The sequence below is a fragment of the Musa acuminata genome, chromosome BXJ2-9, assembly GCF_036884655.1.
Source record: "Musa acuminata AAA Group cultivar baxijiao chromosome BXJ2-9, Cavendish_Baxijiao_AAA, whole genome shotgun sequence".
Taxonomy (NCBI): Eukaryota; Viridiplantae; Streptophyta; class Magnoliopsida; order Zingiberales; family Musaceae; genus Musa; species Musa acuminata.
The window spans coordinates 8,544,707-8,561,618 of NC_088346.1; the positions used below are offsets into that span (position 1 = coordinate 8,544,707).

The 16,912-nt window shown below is 41.5% G+C and overlaps 3 protein-coding genes across 5 annotated transcripts; 2 read left to right on the forward strand and 1 right to left on the reverse strand.

Moving 5' to 3' along the window:
* Positions 1-430: 430 nt before the first annotated feature.
* Positions 431-3,385, reverse strand: LOC103997742 (large ribosomal subunit protein uL10c). Its single transcript, XM_009419053.3, has 2 exons — positions 2,684-3,385; positions 431-660 (listed from the first exon to the last, which is right to left on the reverse strand). The coding sequence occupies exon 1, from the start codon at positions 3,274-3,276 to the stop codon at positions 2,704-2,706; it is 573 nt and encodes a 190-aa protein (XP_009417328.2). The 5' UTR covers positions 3,277-3,385; the 3' UTR covers positions 431-660; positions 2,684-2,703.
* Positions 3,386-3,837: 452 nt separating this feature from the next.
* On the forward strand, positions 3,838-6,950 carry LOC135622979 (heat shock protein 81-1). The gene is made up of 3 exons (XM_065125388.1): positions 3,838-4,042; positions 4,143-4,565; positions 5,192-6,950. Exons 1-3 carry the CDS (start codon positions 3,917-3,919, stop codon positions 6,740-6,742), a joined length of 2,100 nt encoding a protein of 699 aa, XP_064981460.1. The 5' UTR covers positions 3,838-3,916; the 3' UTR covers positions 6,743-6,950.
* Positions 6,951-9,069: 2,119 nt separating this feature from the next.
* LOC135622978 (uncharacterized) lies at positions 9,070-16,272 on the forward strand. 3 transcript variants are annotated; one of them, XM_065125385.1, is made up of 4 exons: positions 9,070-9,165; positions 10,418-10,768; positions 11,387-12,545; positions 13,226-16,272. In XM_065125385.1, the coding sequence occupies exons 2-4, from the start codon at positions 10,623-10,625 to the stop codon at positions 15,932-15,934; spliced, it is 4,014 nt and encodes a 1,337-aa protein (XP_064981457.1). In that variant the 5' UTR covers positions 9,070-9,165; positions 10,418-10,622; the 3' UTR covers positions 15,935-16,272. The 3 variants fall into 3 exon arrangements, with proteins under 3 accessions (XP_064981457.1, XP_064981459.1, XP_064981458.1); XM_065125387.1 differs by having other exon boundaries at positions 9,104-9,176; XM_065125386.1 differs by lacking the exon at positions 9,070-9,165 and adding an exon at positions 9,183-9,351.
* Positions 16,273-16,912: the final 640 nt, after the last annotated feature.

The window sequence follows — 16,912 nt, forward strand, 5'->3', positions numbered from 1 at the left end:
TTTCTATTGGGTTTTGAATTTATTGTTTCAATTATAGTATATTTGAATTATTTAATTGACGTGTCAAAAAATAGTATAAATCTATTTAAGAATACTATAATTGACTACTGGCCCAACGATAATCTCGAATACTATAATTGATGATCGATGGATGAATTCACCATATGCAATGATGCATATGGTATAAAAATACTGTTTCAATGCACCTATTCAAGGACATTTTGACTAGAAACACTGTCAAAATACTATGATGCATATCCATTATAAAAATTGATATGCACTCATAATCTCAAACAACACTCATAATCAAAGCAATTCAACATACTTCCATGAGAGTGATCCTAAACTATTGATTGCCATATGTTATTGAAACTGGATCCTTTATGCTCCTGTACATTAATGTAAAATTACCAATATAACAGACCAAATATAGTCCATAGAAATGCTCAATTTTAATCATGAGCTGAAACCTTAGAATAGCAATCAGTAATGAGAACCGGTTTTCCACTGCATATGTCTGCGTAGATTTAGTAAGATCAAGGTTCAAGTTTATGAAACAGCCATAAATTACACACCAGCCCATTGACTTCATAGCTGCTAGAGCTAGAACCTGCTTTTATGCTAACTGATGACCTACAGAAAGCAAAACTGGACCATCACCTGCACAAATTGCATAAATGAAAATTAGATCAATGAAATATACGACGTAAAAAATATAGATAAAGGCAGCCGTAAAAATTAGTGCAAGAAAGCACGCATATGAATTTTCGGTCACCACCAATCCAAAGTCACTATGTTTTTTGAGTTTTGATCAGTTTGGCCAAAACAAGAATTCGTTTCAATTAAAATTATTGTTATATGTAAGTGAAATATAAATTAGGACTACTAACATGAATTATCAGTGGTAATTGATTCTGTCACCAGGAAGGTCTGCTCGAGACAAACAACAAGACTCGAACACTAGATCTGTTGATTGGGAATTTTACGCTTCACTTCATGCTAAATAACCCCACTAATCACTTTTCATGTCTGCTTGGAACAAGTATAAAACCGAATCTTAAAACAGTGACAGGATAACTCAAAAATAACACAAGAATTATACACCTGGTATTTTCAATTTTTACCAGAAATTATCATTAGATTAGGTGACAACATACAGTTGAGCACTTCATACAGCGAAAGTGGTCATTTTTCTGTAGATTTGCATTTAGGAACTTAAACAAAATTGGCTCCAGATGAGAACCAAAAGTGGAACAAAATTCAATACCATGGCCTGACCCCTTGCTACAATCAAGAACATTAACTCAAATTTACAGGTTTGAGAAATAATGACAAGAGATCGATCTACAAAGGAGAGAAGTACAGTGTCCAAAGAAAAACTAGAGGACCTCATTGCTAGAACAATGTAATCCAACTAAACAATGATGTTGATGATGATGATAATAATTCTGAGGTAACATTTTTTCCCCATCATTAAAATCAAGAAACAATACTAGACCACTTTTTTATTCTTATTTAAAATAATGTAGTCTCAACTGAAAGATTAATCTTTTAAGCTCAGACAAAGCTTTCAAATAAAAAAATCATTAGCATATACTATCTCGAGGAAGCTTAGGATGGTGAATCTTCTATCTAGTCAATCTTAACGACTAAGCCTATCAGCATTGTTCACACTTCACAACACACTGTCGGCTGGTTGATAAGAATAACTGAGCACCTTGCCTCATCTTATAAACATAAAAAAAAAAAAACCACACAAGCCCTGAATCTTTAGATCTATAACCTGATGGTCCTGATCTGTTATATCTTTTTCTAATTGCAGCATGATCTCCACAACAAGGTCCACTTATAACATCACTGGTGATTGATTCAACAACCAGAAAATAAGTTATACAGCTCAAGGAACAATCCATATGAATGATATTGCTCCTAATTTACCTTAAACCGAAAGTTTCGACTAGAAAGATGTGTAGTTTCAACCTAACATCAGCTTGTTGATGTTTTATTGAATTACATTAAAAAACATCTTTACCATCGAAACAAACTATCACATAATAAATACAGCCGCAAACAAATATACCAAGTAGAACCGAGGATGTTCAAGATTTTCTTTTGGCTTGACCCCGATAACTTAGGGCCACAAAGGCACAATGAGCCACCACAACACCATATGTTAAACACTTCCATCTTACATAAACTCAGATATATAAGAAGATATATGTACTTTGTTACCAAGTATTGACTATCTCTCCATTGTCATTAACTAAAATGTCCATCAATAACCCAATTTTCTGTGTCTTATTATAACCATATTTTATGTATAGCATGCTAATGATAATACAACATCTTGCCAATGTGAAGTTAGATTGGAAATTTACATAATCCTCCTGAAACCCACACCACGGTAGCCGAAAGTTTTCCGTGTGCACCATGGGGTTAGAAAGAAGCAATATCTGGGGTGCCGGAACAGATTATACAAGTCAATGGGCTGCTGTTTTAAGGGAGAAATCTTAATTGCCAGTGGCTCTATTCATTGGAATGTATCTTTATACAGCTTTCTTTAGTCAATGGTGAATTTAGATCCCCCATTGGGATCACAAATATAACAATAACTCAGCACTCAATTGGTTCAAATCAAATACACAGCAAGCTAAAGACGAGAAAAAAGGGGAAGACAACATACTGCAATCAATCGTCGAGCTTTTAATTCTCAGAGGCGGCCGCCGCCGCAGCTCCTTCGGCAGCCTGATCAGCATCCGTGTCGGGCGCCTGCAAGATGCTGAGAAGCGACACGGCGGGCGTCTGCAGGCAGCCAAGAAGATAGGCGTACGATTCCATACGGGTGGGCATGGTCTCGAGGGCCTGGAAGTCGTCCGGACCGTAGAGGCGACCCTCGAAGACAGCCCCGGTGAAGTCGTTGAGAGCGAGCTTAAAATCGCGCTGGAAGTCGCGGCAGGGCTTGAGGGCGGGGGGGATCTCGTCGGAGTGGACGAAGAGCCAGGCGTTCATGCCCTTGGCGCAGGGCCGGAGGGGCTCCCACCGGGTACCGGCGATGGCCTTCTCCACCAGGGTGTTCTTGGCCACAATCAGCTTGGCCGACGGGGGGAGCGCCCCCCGGAGGGCCTGCAGCTGGCGCACCGTGAGGCCGTGGCACCAGATCCCGGCCAGGAGGTGGCAGTTTTCCAGCTCCCGCCGCACCATCTCCTTCTTCATCCTGGAAACCGCCGCCCGGATCGGCGGCAGAGAGGTGGACACAGCGGACCGCAGCGACGCCATGAGCCGCCGCCGAAGTCTACCCGCAATGCAACGGCGAGAGGGCGTGCACACAAAAATCCCAGACCTAATAACCGGACGCGAACCGTGAGCAAGATGGTCCTCTGCGCTTTAAAAGTCGTGTCGTTTGATCACATACGATCCATCTCGAATATGAAGGGTAAGGATCCTATTCCAGATCTACGCATGGTAGTATCAGAACAAATGACACGGCTACAGCGCGCCGCTCGTTGATCCTTTTGCTTCGTCGCGCCCAATAAATGAAGACTTCGAATTGGACTAACTCAATTGAGAAGAATATAACTATATTTAAGAATAATATTTACATTATGGCTGATATCAAACATGCAACGACAACATTAAGCGAATAAATTAGAATTCTCCTTAATATAATTCGTAATATCCATCATAAATATTTTGTCGCCTATCATGGATTAAAGTAGAACACTGGTCCGGTCCGGGCCAGCTCGATCCGCACAAACTCGGCCTCGTACTCGAATGCGCGACGTCAAAGAGAAAGATCTAGAAATGCCCCCCCTTTCCACTATATATTCCACTTCTTTCCTCTCCACCCATCCTCGCTACCCGAAGCCCTAGCGCCGAAGCCCTTACATCTCTCCCTCGATCGATTTTGAGCGAAGCCATGGCGGCCGAGACGGAGACCTTCGCTTTCCAGGCGGAGATCAACCAACTCCTCAGCCTGATCATCAACACATTCTATTCCAACAAAGAGATCTTTCTTCGTGAGCTCATCAGTAATTCTTCCGATGTAAGTTTCATGTTCTTTTCAGATCTTAGTCCGAGGCAAAAGAAATTCTCATTTTTTGTTCTTTCCTTCGTTTTTGTTGCTGATATTGGTCTTTAAACAGGCGCTGGACAAGATTCGATTCGAGAGCCTCACGGATAAGAGCAAGCTTGACGCCCAACCGGAGCTCTTCATTCACATCGTCCCCGATAAGGCCACCAACACGTTGTCCATTATCGACAGTGGTATTGGCATGACAAAATCCGATCTTGTAAACAATCTCGGTACCATTGCTCGGTCAGGGACCAAGGAGTTCATGGAGGCGCTGGCCGCTGGGGCCGACGTCAGTATGATCGGGCAGTTTGGAGTGGGGTTTTACTCTGCATATCTGGTAGCAGAGAGGGTCGTGGTGACCACGAAGCACAACGATGATGAACAGTACGTCTGGGAGTCACAGGCCGGGGGTTCGTTCACGGTTACCAGGGATACCTCCGGGGAGAGCCTTGGAAGGGGGACAAAGATCACCCTTTTCCTCAAGGAAGATCAGGTAAACACTTTCCTGTAGGCCATAATTCTTGCAAGTATTATAGCTTTTTTCTGTTTTTTTATCAGTGTGTTTTACATGATAAGAACATTCGCTTCCTGTCATTATCTCGAATTTGCATGTGGATCGATATATATTGAAAGCTGATTATGAAAGGAAGTGACCAGGGGATTGAAATTGTTATTTGTTATATCCCTCGTACTGATATTTCTATACCCATAAACTTTAGATTTTATGTGTGATGGTAAGTAATTTGTTTCTTTGTTCCTGGTTATGTAGTTTTAGGCTACTGCATTCTTACTTATCTTTGTTATGTTACAAGCCTAAGCTATGATCTATTGCCATATGAATATGTCCATGTTTGGTGATGCATGAACTATGTTTCATCATTTTGAAACAATATAATAAGCAACTCCTTGTTGATCGTGTCTTAGCCCCTCTTCTCTAAAGATTGCATTTGCTTTGCTCTATGATTTCTTTCTTGGCAACAGCAACTAGTTTTCTCCTAGTGTATTAATTGGACAGTTCTAAATGTCTGCTCTTGTTGGAGATTCCCGTGTGAAAAAAATCCTTATTGATTAATGTTAGCATATGAATGTTATCTTGTGCTTTGCTTTGATGAATTGCAGTTGGAATATCTAGAGGAACGGCGCCTCAAGGACTTGATCAAGAAGCACTCTGAATTCATTAGCTATCCCATTTCCCTGTGGACCGAGAAGACCACAGAGAAAGAAATTTCAGATGATGAGGATGAGGAGGACAAAAAAGATACCGAGGAAGGCAAGGTGGAAGATGTTGATGAGGAGAAGGAAGAGAAAGAGAAGAAAAAGAAGAAGATCAAGGAGGTTTCTCATGAATGGTCTTTGGTCAACAAACAGAAGCCTATCTGGATGAGGAAACCTGAAGAGATCACAAAGGAAGAGTATGCTGCCTTTTACAAGAGTCTCACTAATGACTGGGAGGAGCACTTGGCTGTGAAACACTTCTCTGTAGAAGGCCAGCTTGAGTTTAAGGCCATTCTTTTTGTGCCAAAGAGAGCTCCTTTTGATCTCTTTGACACAAGGAAAAAGCTCAATAACATTAAGCTTTATGTTCGTCGTGTCTTCATTATGGACAACTGTGAAGAAATAATTCCTGAATACTTGAGCTTTGTCAAAGGCATTGTGGACTCTGAAGACCTTCCCCTTAACATTTCAAGAGAGATGCTCCAGCAGAACAAGATCCTCAAGGTCATCCGCAAGAATCTGGTCAAGAAATGTATTGAACTCTTCTTTGAGATTGCTGAGAACAAGGAGGACTACAACAAGTTCTACGAGGCATTCTCAAAGAATCTCAAGCTTGGAATCCATGAAGATTCTCAGAACAGGGCGAAGATTGCAGAGTTGCTTAGATTCCACTCCACCAAGAGTGGGGATGAGCTGACTAGCCTCAAGGACTATGTTACACGAATGAAGGAGGGTCAGAATGACATTTACTACATTACTGGTGAGAGCAAAAAGGCTGTGGAGAATTCTCCCTTCCTTGAAAAGCTGAAGAAGAAGGGCTACGAGGTTCTTTTCATGGTTGATGCAATTGATGAATATGCTGTTGGTCAGCTGAAGGAGTTCGAGGGGAAGAAGCTGGTGTCTGCAACAAAGGAGGGGCTGAAGCTTGACGAGAGTGAGGATGAGAAGAAGAGGAAGGAAACCCTGAAGGAGAAATTTGAAGGGCTCTGCAAAGTCATCAAAGAAGTATTGGGTGACAAGGTGGAGAAAGTAGTGGTGTCTGATCGTGTCGTCGACTCTCCCTGCTGTTTGGTCACTGGAGAGTATGGATGGACTGCCAACATGGAGAGGATAATGAAGGCACAAGCTCTCAGGGACTCCAGCATGGCTGGCTATATGTCTAGCAAGAAAACTATGGAGATCAACCCAGAGAATCCCATCATGGAGGAGTTGAGGAAGCGAGCGGATGCAGACAAGAACGACAAGTCAGTCAAGGACCTGACACTGCTGCTATTCGAGACGGCTCTCCTCACATCTGGTTTTAGCCTTGATGACCCCAATACCTTTGGCAACAGGATCCACCGCATGCTGAAATTAGGTCTCAGCATCGACGAGGATGAAAAGGTCGAAGACACTGACATGCCGACGCTGGAGGATGCTGATGCAGAAGAGAGCAAGATGGAGGAAGTTGACTAATCTGGTCCAAACTTTGCCTCTTGAATCCTTTGGCACTTCTTAACAGCTTAAGAGTCTCATGGTGCTGTAGTTTGGTTCTTCAGGAATTTGTTAAACCTTCTTTGCGCCTTATGGCAAAGAGGTTCTTATATCTTCCACTTATGCATGCTTGGACAACTGATGTTATTTTTTGTTAGATCAGTCTATGATTTCACAAGTAGTTGATTAATTTGAATGGCACAATTTATAGGAAGTTCCTTCTGTTCCCAATTGCCTAAAAGCAGCAGTAATTTACTCCTAAAAGTCCACAAGAAAGCATGCAGATGGATCCACAGATGACATGGCTGTTCCTAGGACCTCTGAAACAACTTCCAGGAGCTGGCCCTTCTCAAGACTTTTCAGCATGCAGTGACAAACCATCTGCAACTCTTTGGTCAGAGCGCTGAGGCATGCATCAGTGTCTCCACCGGCAGCTGCACAGATGCAATCTGTCATGTCCAATAAGGTTACATCCCTCTTGCGCATCACCCCATGTTGCAAATTAGTAGCAGCAGACATAGGTTCATCTTTTGAGTTCATGGTAAATGAACGTTGAGACAAAATTTATTTAGAGAAATTAATATATTTAACATATATATAATTGTATAAAAAAATCAAAAGCACATAATATTATTTGCTGTGATGAAAGCCCATGATACATGATTCTATAACCAGGATTTAAGCATCTTTTCACTATTTTGTGATTTCTTTCATGACTTCCAGCACTTTTTGCCTTGTTTTCTTCCCGAGGTGCAAAGATTGGACCCAACACACAAGTTTTAGCATCATCAACGTTATGGAGCATCTTAATCTAATATTCATTTCAAAGACCTAAGATTTCTATCTTCTCCTAGTTGTTCTTATTTCACAGAAAATGATTTGTCTGCTAAAAAGAAACAAGCGGAAGGATGCTAACTGCTGCTGCATTCGAGTTGTTTCCAGTCTCCATATGATGCAATAAAGATTAATAGAACTCTCACAGTCATGTGATGATAAGCCTGAATCCAATCTGGAGACTTCCAAATTGATGCCTTTTTGTTTGTAGAATTAATAGAACTCTCATATTCACTATAGACATCCAAATTAATGACTTTTAACTTTGTTTATTATATATTCAAGTCAAGTTCAACATGATCAACTTTTCTTAATGCAAGACCATCATTTTTCACATTGCCATGTAAAAGAAAAAAATCATTGTTCTAAGTCACCATGCAACAAATAATCTCCATCCCTTCTTTCTTCACAAGTTGTTGCACACTTTTTAAGAACCCTAAAAAGTGACCTGGTCTTCCTCAACACCATGCATACATCACACACACACACCCCTTTAGTAGTCAAAGTAATGTTACTTTAATCAAGTGCCTCACTTTGTGGTAGTCTTGTTTCAATGAACGAGTACTCGACAATTTCCCTCAAGAAAGCCACTGGCATTTTGGTCAGATCAGTATTCCAGTGGCATATCCAAGCTATCAATCAAAGAGGAGGGCTGCTTTGTCACAGAGCTCCATCCTTGTCTATATCTCTTCTCAAAAACACAAAAGAAAGAATTATTTATTGATTTCAATATATTTGAAGTGAGTACTGACAAAGTTCCAATAAGTTTTTACCCATGTACATCCCAATTCAATGAATTTGGACCACCTTAGATCTTCCACAACATGTCAGGGGAACATAGCATCATCCTCTTCTTGTTTATATAAAATAACATTAACTTGATAACTATGATTTTTGTTTAAATACATTTATCCTACTCTTCTTTGTGGGTTGAAGTGACCAGATTATTCAAGTTAAGATTATAATTCACAACTTAAGATGTATTGTACAGCATAAAAATTGAAGAAATCATGCTACCAAACTCCTTTTGTTAGATAGCATCTAAAAATTTTGAGAAAGCAAGAGAGTAAAAAGAGAAAGAAATAAAAAGAAAATTTAGGGAAAGCAGATGCAGGTTAGAATTCTGAACTTGCTAAGGTGTGCTCAGAAGGTGATGTTTGAATGCAATCATTGATCTCAGAAAGCCTTGGCTTAGATACTAAGCTCTCAGCTCAGAGGGAAACCAGAGATGATCCCCACCTTTGCATGTTGGGCATATCATTTCATTGGAAAGTACTTGCATGCTCAAGATAAAATTGATGGTTTTAGGTTGAGATAGGGGCATGTTGGCCAAGTGAAACTGTAGAGAAGGGGAAAGGCAGTGTCAAGAGTTGGCACCTCCACATTTCACTCATGAACAATATATCAGCAAAAGATAAAAGTAAGAGAGAGAAGATTAAAAAATAGATATTAGAGATGGTACAGCATAGGACATCCTCCATTTCCATTGCTCTCTCTCTCTCTCTCTCTCTCTGCAGTTGCTTGTTGCTGTACAGGCCTGCCTCTGGTGGAGAACCTGATACCATTGATGTGTGAGTGGGTGGTGTGTTTTCATCTTTCATTTCCTCCCATCTTCTGCTGTGAGTGGAGGAAGAAAACAAGACCCTCTTCTTTCTCATCAGCTCTTCCTCTCCTTCTGTAGAGTAGGCAGCTCTACAGCTGCACTTCTCATCTCAACACTGCTTGATTTTTTTTCCTCCCTTTGGAGTCAAGAGTGGGTAAGGCATGGAGATGCTGCCTTTTCTTTTGTGTGTGTGTGATTCTTTTTCCTCTGCTGCCATGGGTTTTCATTCCTATCTCTTGCATGTAATTTCTGTTTCTCTTGGACCCTCTGAAGGTTGCATGTGGGTGACCGTTCATGGATTTTCTTGGGATCTTGCTTTGGTCACTGCATCAGTTTGCATCAGCCATGTCCGTGTCCTTGTTGGGATCTTTCATACGATCGACCTCTCTTCCCCTCCTATCACCTTTCTCTTTCCCATCCTTGAAATCTTTTGCTTGGATCTTGGATCTGTGCGGGGTTTCTGGTACCTCTGAGGAAAGGGAAAAATCAACAACTGGATTTCCTTCAGATTTGTGTCTGGATTTTTTGGCCCAAGATGCGTGATGACCTTCTTCTTCTTCTTCATCATCATCATCTTTACCAACACTTTTGTCCGGTCTCTTCTACTTCAACCCCTTCTGTTCCATCCGAGGAATCCAAGGCCCTAAAGATGAATGGTAACCCTCTCATGGCTTTTCTTTCCTTCCTTTCTCTTCCATCTTATTTTCCTTCAACTTCCTTGCAAGATTTCCCCCGGTGGGTGGCCATGCTTTTGATTCTCCTCATTCTCGGTACTCAGGCCCTTGGTTTCTATTCTGTTTCCCTTGGAATTTGTTTTCCACCCATCATTTCATGTGCAGGGCTTCTGCCATCCTCTCCTTTCTACCTTCCTACCTTCCTCCTCATCTGCTAATGAACTGGTTTATTTTTGGAGGGTGTGGGTGCCCCTGCAAATCTCCTCACCCCCTTTCATCACATAAAATGACACCTCTGCAAGTTTCCCAACCACATGACTTTTGATCTTCTTTTTGCATGGGAGGCCTCAGGTGCCTTGGTCTTCAAGGAGCCTGATCTGTAGTCTTGGGTTTGAAGCCCCCCCCCCAAAATTCCAGTTTCGTGTCTACATGAAATAATGCTCCAGAAGTCTCCATCTTGTATCATGGGTCCTGTTTCCTCCCCTAATAGGTGACTTGCTCCTTTTTGATTACTAAGTTTAGTTTTCTTTTTGTTTAATCTTGCAGGCATCAAGTCAGGTGAGAGGTTGCAAGTTCTCCTTTGTGGGATTTTACTGTTCTCCTACTTCTTCTGAGGGGTTGCTTGGGAGCTCAAGTCCTTGGTTATGCTGGAGGCTAAGAACAAGAAAAGGTCCAGTAGCAATAGAGCTGTTGGGCTACTACTCCAGTTCGAATATCTAATAGGAGGAAAATTGGAGCAGGCCTTCTTCAGATGTTATCCGCTAAAAGCCCTCTAGATCCTTCATGTTCCTCCAAGGTTCCAGCACCGAAGACTGGCGAGACGGTCTCTGAAAAGCTTGCCTCCCGGGAGAGGGATCCCATTCTCGGACAGACACCAACTCCTAATTTCTCTATAAGGTAACAGTTCCCCGGAGCACTGCCTTGTGTTGGTGTTGTGCTGCTAAATATTGCTTGCATCAATCAGATTAGATGTGTTTATTTCCGGAGGGCCTTTTGCTAAAGGTTTTGGTTCTTCACTTACAAATCTATTGGATGAGGACCAACCTTTAGTGGATCTGAGCTCATTTTTCGCCAGACTATTGCCATTGATATCCATCACAGGCCTCTGGATATCTAAAGCAATCAGGAATGAAAGGCTTGATTCTTCTTCTGGTGGATGATTATGGTTTTGATTTTCTTGATATGTTATTAATTATATGGGCTTAATTAATCATATCATCTGATTGACAAAAGTTGTCCTTCTAGCGAAAGGTGACAGATTTAGAGGGTCATGGCTTTGTGGAATGTTTGTCTAGTTCCTTGATTAGTGGTTCATTTTTGTATCTAGTCTTGTCAACTAATGTGTGGTGTGATCTGAACAAGTTCACTGGTGAAATATTGTTGTGAATGAGATTGACCTCCTTTTTGTGTCTATGCTTGGAAGTATGGACTCGTGTTTGATCGTATAACTTTTATGCCTTGCTTGCAAAAATATATCTGAGGCTTGTTCTTATAGAACTGTTGCTTTGATCTCAGGGATTATGTTTTCACATCAAGGAGCAAAGGCATCGAGACGAGCTGGCCATTCACGCAGCATTTCTTGCAGCGTTGCTTGAAGCATGGTGTCAAAGATCTATTGCCACCCTTCGAACCTCCAGATTTGGTGAGAGTCCAGTGTTGGAGCAAGGGAGTAGAGTCTCAACAATCTGTAATCCGCCCGGAAATTGAACAGATCCCAGTGCATATTGGTCCTCAAGAGAAGGCCGTGAATATAAGACGGGACTTGTGTTCGCCGATAGAGACACAACCTCCAGATGGAAGGTCAGCCACTTGTCAGAGGTTTAGGACTGATGAACTGACTCATTCTGGTGCAGATATCGGCTCGATAATTACTCGTGATCAAGTTGAAGGGACTTCTGCTGCGATTGGTGGAATTTCATGCTCATTTGCTGTAAATAGAGATGTCTTTGAAGTGCCTTCAGATATAGACGTTGTTGAACCCACCAAAAAGCTTGGAAGCTCACGCGAACCATCCGAAAAGAAGTGCAGGTTGATAGTCAGATTGGGTGTCATCTCCGACAGTAGCCGGGCAGAGGACATAAAATCTAGCTCCAGTACTGTTTCAGATCCTATGGCTTCAAAGGTTTGTCCGGTTTGTAAAATGTTTTCTTCCACTTCAAACACAACTTTGAATGCGCACATAGACCAGTGTCTGTCGATGGAGTCCAACACCAAGTGTTGTTCAAGCAAAGTCGTAAAACCAAAAGCGAAACCAAGGAAGAAAAGATTGATGGTGGATATCTATACTACTGCTCCTCGTTGCACTCTCGAAGACCTTGATAAGAGGAATGGTTCCCACTGGGCTGTTGAATTGGGATTTGCAGCTGCACCAAGTGTCGAAGTTGACACAGAGACAAAGAAACCAAAGTTGGTACTGGTGGGTTCTGGAGAGGGCATAAAGGAAGGAGCTGTATATGTTGATTCAAATGGTGTAAAACTAGGAATTTTATCCAAGCTCAGTAGTACATCACAGTCGAAGGAAGAACTGAAGTTGCAAGAGCATGACAAAGTCGTCAGGACTGGCAAAAGTTTTCTGATCGGCAAAAAGAAACATTTCAAAGCAAAGTACTCAAAGAAGATGAAAATGAAGTCACAGAGAAAGAAGTTGAATTCATTTATGCTGTTGAAAGCAAAGGTACTTTGACTTTCTTCATCCAGAAATCTATGGCTGCATTTGAGTTCTTGCACAAACACTCTTCATTACTTATATCATTCTAAGCAAACTCTTTATGGAAATTTCGAAGTATTCTCTTCTGGTTTGATGTATTCTTTAATATGCTGAACAAGTATATTGTTCACTACATCTCTTCTATAGTTAACATAGTATCTAGAAACATGTTGAAATCTTAGATGTGCTTAAGTCTGAAGCAACATCCAGTTTATGAGTTCTTAACAAAGAACCTGCCTACTGCTTCCATGGCCTTGTTTGTGTTACATTTATTTTTTCTAATATTTTTACAGCTGGAAGTTGGAACTTGTGACTGTTTAAGCCTTCACTTTTCTCTCATTTCAAGCGTTCTCATCATGATCCACAGCTATAATCATACCAGTCACTACTTCAAATTTGTACGACTTGATGCTTTCCAGCCTTTTGGATTTGTGTCTCCGATCCTTGTATTTCTTTCCTGTCTGGGTATATTCTTCAAATAGCATCCCAGACATAATTTACAATCTGGGTTTTCTAGCATGTTTTGTGTTTATATGGTTATTTTATGGCTGAATTCTTCATCCTAACTTTTTTTTATCAGCTTTAATTCTACCTGTGTTGATCATTAGGCCAATTTGGTGGCATGATTTGTATATTTGTTTGATCAGATGCAAACTTCAGTCGAAGGAGATTGTGATGGAGAAACTCATCATGAGAATGGAGAATCACTGTTACATATATCAGATCCAGGAAACCTTGCCAACAGTAGGCCTGCGTGTCTAAGGCAGTGGATTTGTTCCAGACGATCAGATCTTCCAAAAAAACTTGCCAGCAAGAATGCCCATAGTGCATCAGATAATACTGCACTTGTTACCAGGAGCATGCTGACCGAGAATAGCCGACCAGATGCTTATATTTCTTCTGTTTCCTTAAGCCATCACTTGAAGTTTTCTAGGTTATCTGAAGATTTGACCAGCTCTCCAGGATCAAAAAATATCGATATACTGTCTAAGACGGTCCACCCCATGGATGATGGCATGAAAGTATCTGAAAAGCTAACTATCTCAGCTTCCAGATGGTCGTCTGAAAGCACTGAAAAAAATAGCCTTCTACCGAGAGTATCAAAATCATCAGGGAATTTTGAGTCTTCTTCACGAACCGAAGCAAAGGAGACTGCTCCGAGTATTCAACATCGACCTGATACTTCTTCTGACAGGACAAACATACCTTCAATCCACTGTCCCTCTGCAAAGGACCAAATCGTTTCTACTCTGATGAAGAATGACTTGGTTAGAAGATCACCCTTCAACCTACAAGCAAGGAAAGGTGATCTAAGTGCGAAACCTGATACTTGTAAGAAGTTCCGTAAGCATAGATCCATTTTAAGGAGTGGCAAGATTAGAGCAAAATTTCAGTCAGCTACCAATGGAGTGCATAATAAAGGCGTGCTTGCACCTGGTGCTGATATTGCAAGAGCAAGTAAAACACTAGGATCTTGCGAATTAAATCACTCGTGTGTCGTAGTATCTGGAACAGGAGAGATGACGAATGATGCATCGCCAGGCACGAAAGATGTCCCAGAATTTGATAAAAGAGATGAGGGAAGCACACTGGAAGAGCAGAAACACAGTAATCATCTTGAAACCAAATACCACGGTCCTGATGTTCAGAATTTAGACATGCAAGTAGAGGTCTTGGACTCTGGAAATCATGTCAGGAAACCTTCATCGGAAACGGCTGGTGGTAATCTTCTTTCTAATGATACTGTGTGTTCAGAAAGTCTGCAAGCAGCCTCTGATTGCCAGTCTATCTCGAAAAGTGAGGTCAACACAGGACAATTAATGCAAATATCTGAGAAGCAAGTGGTGTTCTTTGGTGATACTTCCAGAGAAGAAATTGATGGACAAAACATTCAAATGGCAGACAAAATGGAAGATAGAGGAGAAAAAGACTCTTATGCACTTCAGCTTGTGGAATGTACTGTTGAAACCATGTCCATCCAGGAGTCTAGTGGTTGTTCAACCAGTCATGGGAATGCGGGGCATGAAATCCGCCAAAAGAGCTCTTCGATAACCTCAGTTAGAACAACTACAAATGAAGAGTTGGCTGGTGATGGTGAACCATGTGGATCACCTGATTCAACTGCTTCAACCATCTCACTCCCCTCTCCAAAAGATCTCAAATATACAGATTCAGATGCTAATGTATTTGCATCTGCTATCAATGCTGAAAATAAGTTGGGCTCGATAGATCCATTAGCTGAAGATACTGTAGTATCTGAAGAAAGAAATGTCAAGGAGAGGAATGAAGAACTTAAGGTGAATCTACCAGCAGAAATATCTGGTTGCATGGTAGATGATAAGACTTTCTGTTGCTCATGTAGGGAGAGCCTTTCAAGAGAGTTTCAAATTTTACAACCAAATGCTACTCACAGGACACCCAAGGTGAAGCAGGTTTCCAAGTTGTTCGCGAGGCCAAGAGTCTCTTCCTCTTTTAATTCATGTCAAAATCACAGAATTAATACCACAGTCATCTCCAATTTGCAAGCAGCTGGTCAGCCTACTACCAGCAAGGGTTTGTCAGATTGTGCAGTCAAGGTTCCAACTTGCAGTGTTCTAGGTTCTGCTATCCCATCATCTCAGTCACAGAACCGGTCAATTTCCAATCCGATCCTTAGGCTGATGGGTAAAAATTTGATGGTGATGAACAATGAAGAGTTTGTGCAACCTCAAAGAACAGTTATGGAATACCCACCAAATGTAAACTTCTTGTCACCTCTTGGATTTGCTTTAAACACCAATCACTCGAAGCAGGAGAATTTTCGATACCATCACAAGATCTTCAGCGGGCCTCCGGCCTTTGATGCAACTGCATCAGTGGGTGAGCACCAATTTCCCATATGCATGCCTAGCGCACAGATGGCTGGTTTTTCAGTGACTCCCTTGCATACTGCTTTTGTGCCAAGACTTGATCACCACACTTGGCAAAAGAATGCATGCAGAAGGTCCAACTCCTCTCCAGCTTCCTGCATAATGAATGAGGTTCTTGTGATCGATGACCCTATTGAATTTGAGAGACGACCAGTCACTTCTCTGAGCAGTCCAATAAGTACTTTGCCTTTTGCTACTTCAGGTTTGAATCCTTTGTCTCAGAGGCCATTTTCCTGCGTCTCTTCGCAATGCCAGATTAGATATCTTCGTGGTGGCTCAAGGCCCTTGTTACCAAAACCATCCACTGGAATTAATGCTAATTTGACGAAGAGTGGCAGCATTACAGAAGGCCATGGTCCTCTACCTCCCAGCCCCTTTTTGCTCCAAACTGCTACCGCTGCTCACATGCAGTCATCAGTATGTTACTCACAGTTGCATGGGTCCTAAACTGTACAAAAGTGCTTGCGGAACCTCTGTCTCAAGTTCTACTTTGCAGCCATTGTTCCATATCTTAGCTTACTTGACTGAGTACCCTCCGAGCACGGTTGTCTTGCAGCAGATTTCTTGCTATACGGTCTTTCTAGCAGCCATGAAGCATCCTTTGGAACAAAAAGAAAAGAACCAACAGGAATGTGACTCTGAGTTTTGAAACACTTCATGTATCAAATTTGATGTTCTAAAGGCCTTGTTGGCTGCGACGGCAAACATTCTGCAAAGTTGCAGTTTTGAACTTGCCAAAGTACATGTAAAATTCTCAATAATCCATGCGTCTGAATCCTTCCAAACTCTTGTGTGAAGCTTCCAAGTACTACTGATGCTTATAATGAATTTTGAATTGGGGTAGTAGTATTGGTGGGTTCCTGTGGTCAATTTTATTTCTGTTCCAAAATGACTATGAAGTGATCAATAATTGTTTATGGTTTAAAGACTCGAATAAAAACCGTCTTTAAAATTTTCTGTTCCCCATGATCTCTCTCCATCAACATGTTATGATGTGTATTCAGATCCATTTCAGCTGCCCAAAATGAAACAAAGCTACAGAGTGCACTGAAGAATGCAGGATGATCCTACCATTAAACCTGAGCTTTCACTGCTTTCATTCGTCTACTGCTGTGGACGTGTGGATCTGACATCAGAATGGATTCATGAGTGAGTTGTAACGCTCAATACAACGAGCTCTTTCGCGCTAGTTATCCCATTGCGTGTATATTAATGGATTCAAAGATGATCCATCGCCACATGAAATATAGCCGTTGCAATGGGAGAGGTGAGAGATGGAAGGAACAAAGCCTTCTTGCACGAACAGTAGTAACACATATGGGCAGTACGACGAACAGTCGAGAGAGAGAGAGAGAGAGTGTGTGTGTGCAATGATCTGATTCCTTCTGGTGGCATGGCGACAGCCATCGTTTCTTGATGCCGCTG

What these genes read in the sequence shown, in the direction of transcription:
- LOC103997742 (XM_009419053.3), bottom strand. Translation starts at nt 3,276, where the DNA reads ATGGCGTCGCTGCGGTCCGCTGTGTCCACCTCTCTGCCGCCGATCCGG.
- LOC135622979 (XM_065125388.1), top strand. Translation starts at nt 3,917, where the DNA reads ATGGCGGCCGAGACGGAGACCTTCGCTTTCCAGGCGGAGATCAACCAA. An exon ending in TCATCAGTAATTCTTCCGAT is followed by an intron (nt 4,043 to 4,142) that starts GTAAGTTTCATG and finishes GTCTTTAAACAG; the next exon opens with GCGCTGGACAAGATTCGATT. An exon ending in TTTTCCTCAAGGAAGATCAG is followed by an intron (nt 4,566 to 5,191) that starts GTAAACACTTTC and finishes GATGAATTGCAG; the next exon opens with TTGGAATATCTAGAGGAACG.
- LOC135622978 (XM_065125385.1), top strand. Translation starts at nt 10,623, where the DNA reads ATGTTATCCGCTAAAAGCCCTCTAGATCCTTCATGTTCCTCCAAGGTT. An exon ending in ACTCCTAATTTCTCTATAAG is followed by an intron (nt 10,769 to 11,386) that starts GTAACAGTTCCC and finishes CTTTGATCTCAG; the next exon opens with GGATTATGTTTTCACATCAA. An exon ending in TTATGCTGTTGAAAGCAAAG is followed by an intron (nt 12,546 to 13,225) that starts GTACTTTGACTT and finishes TTGTTTGATCAG; the next exon opens with ATGCAAACTTCAGTCGAAGG.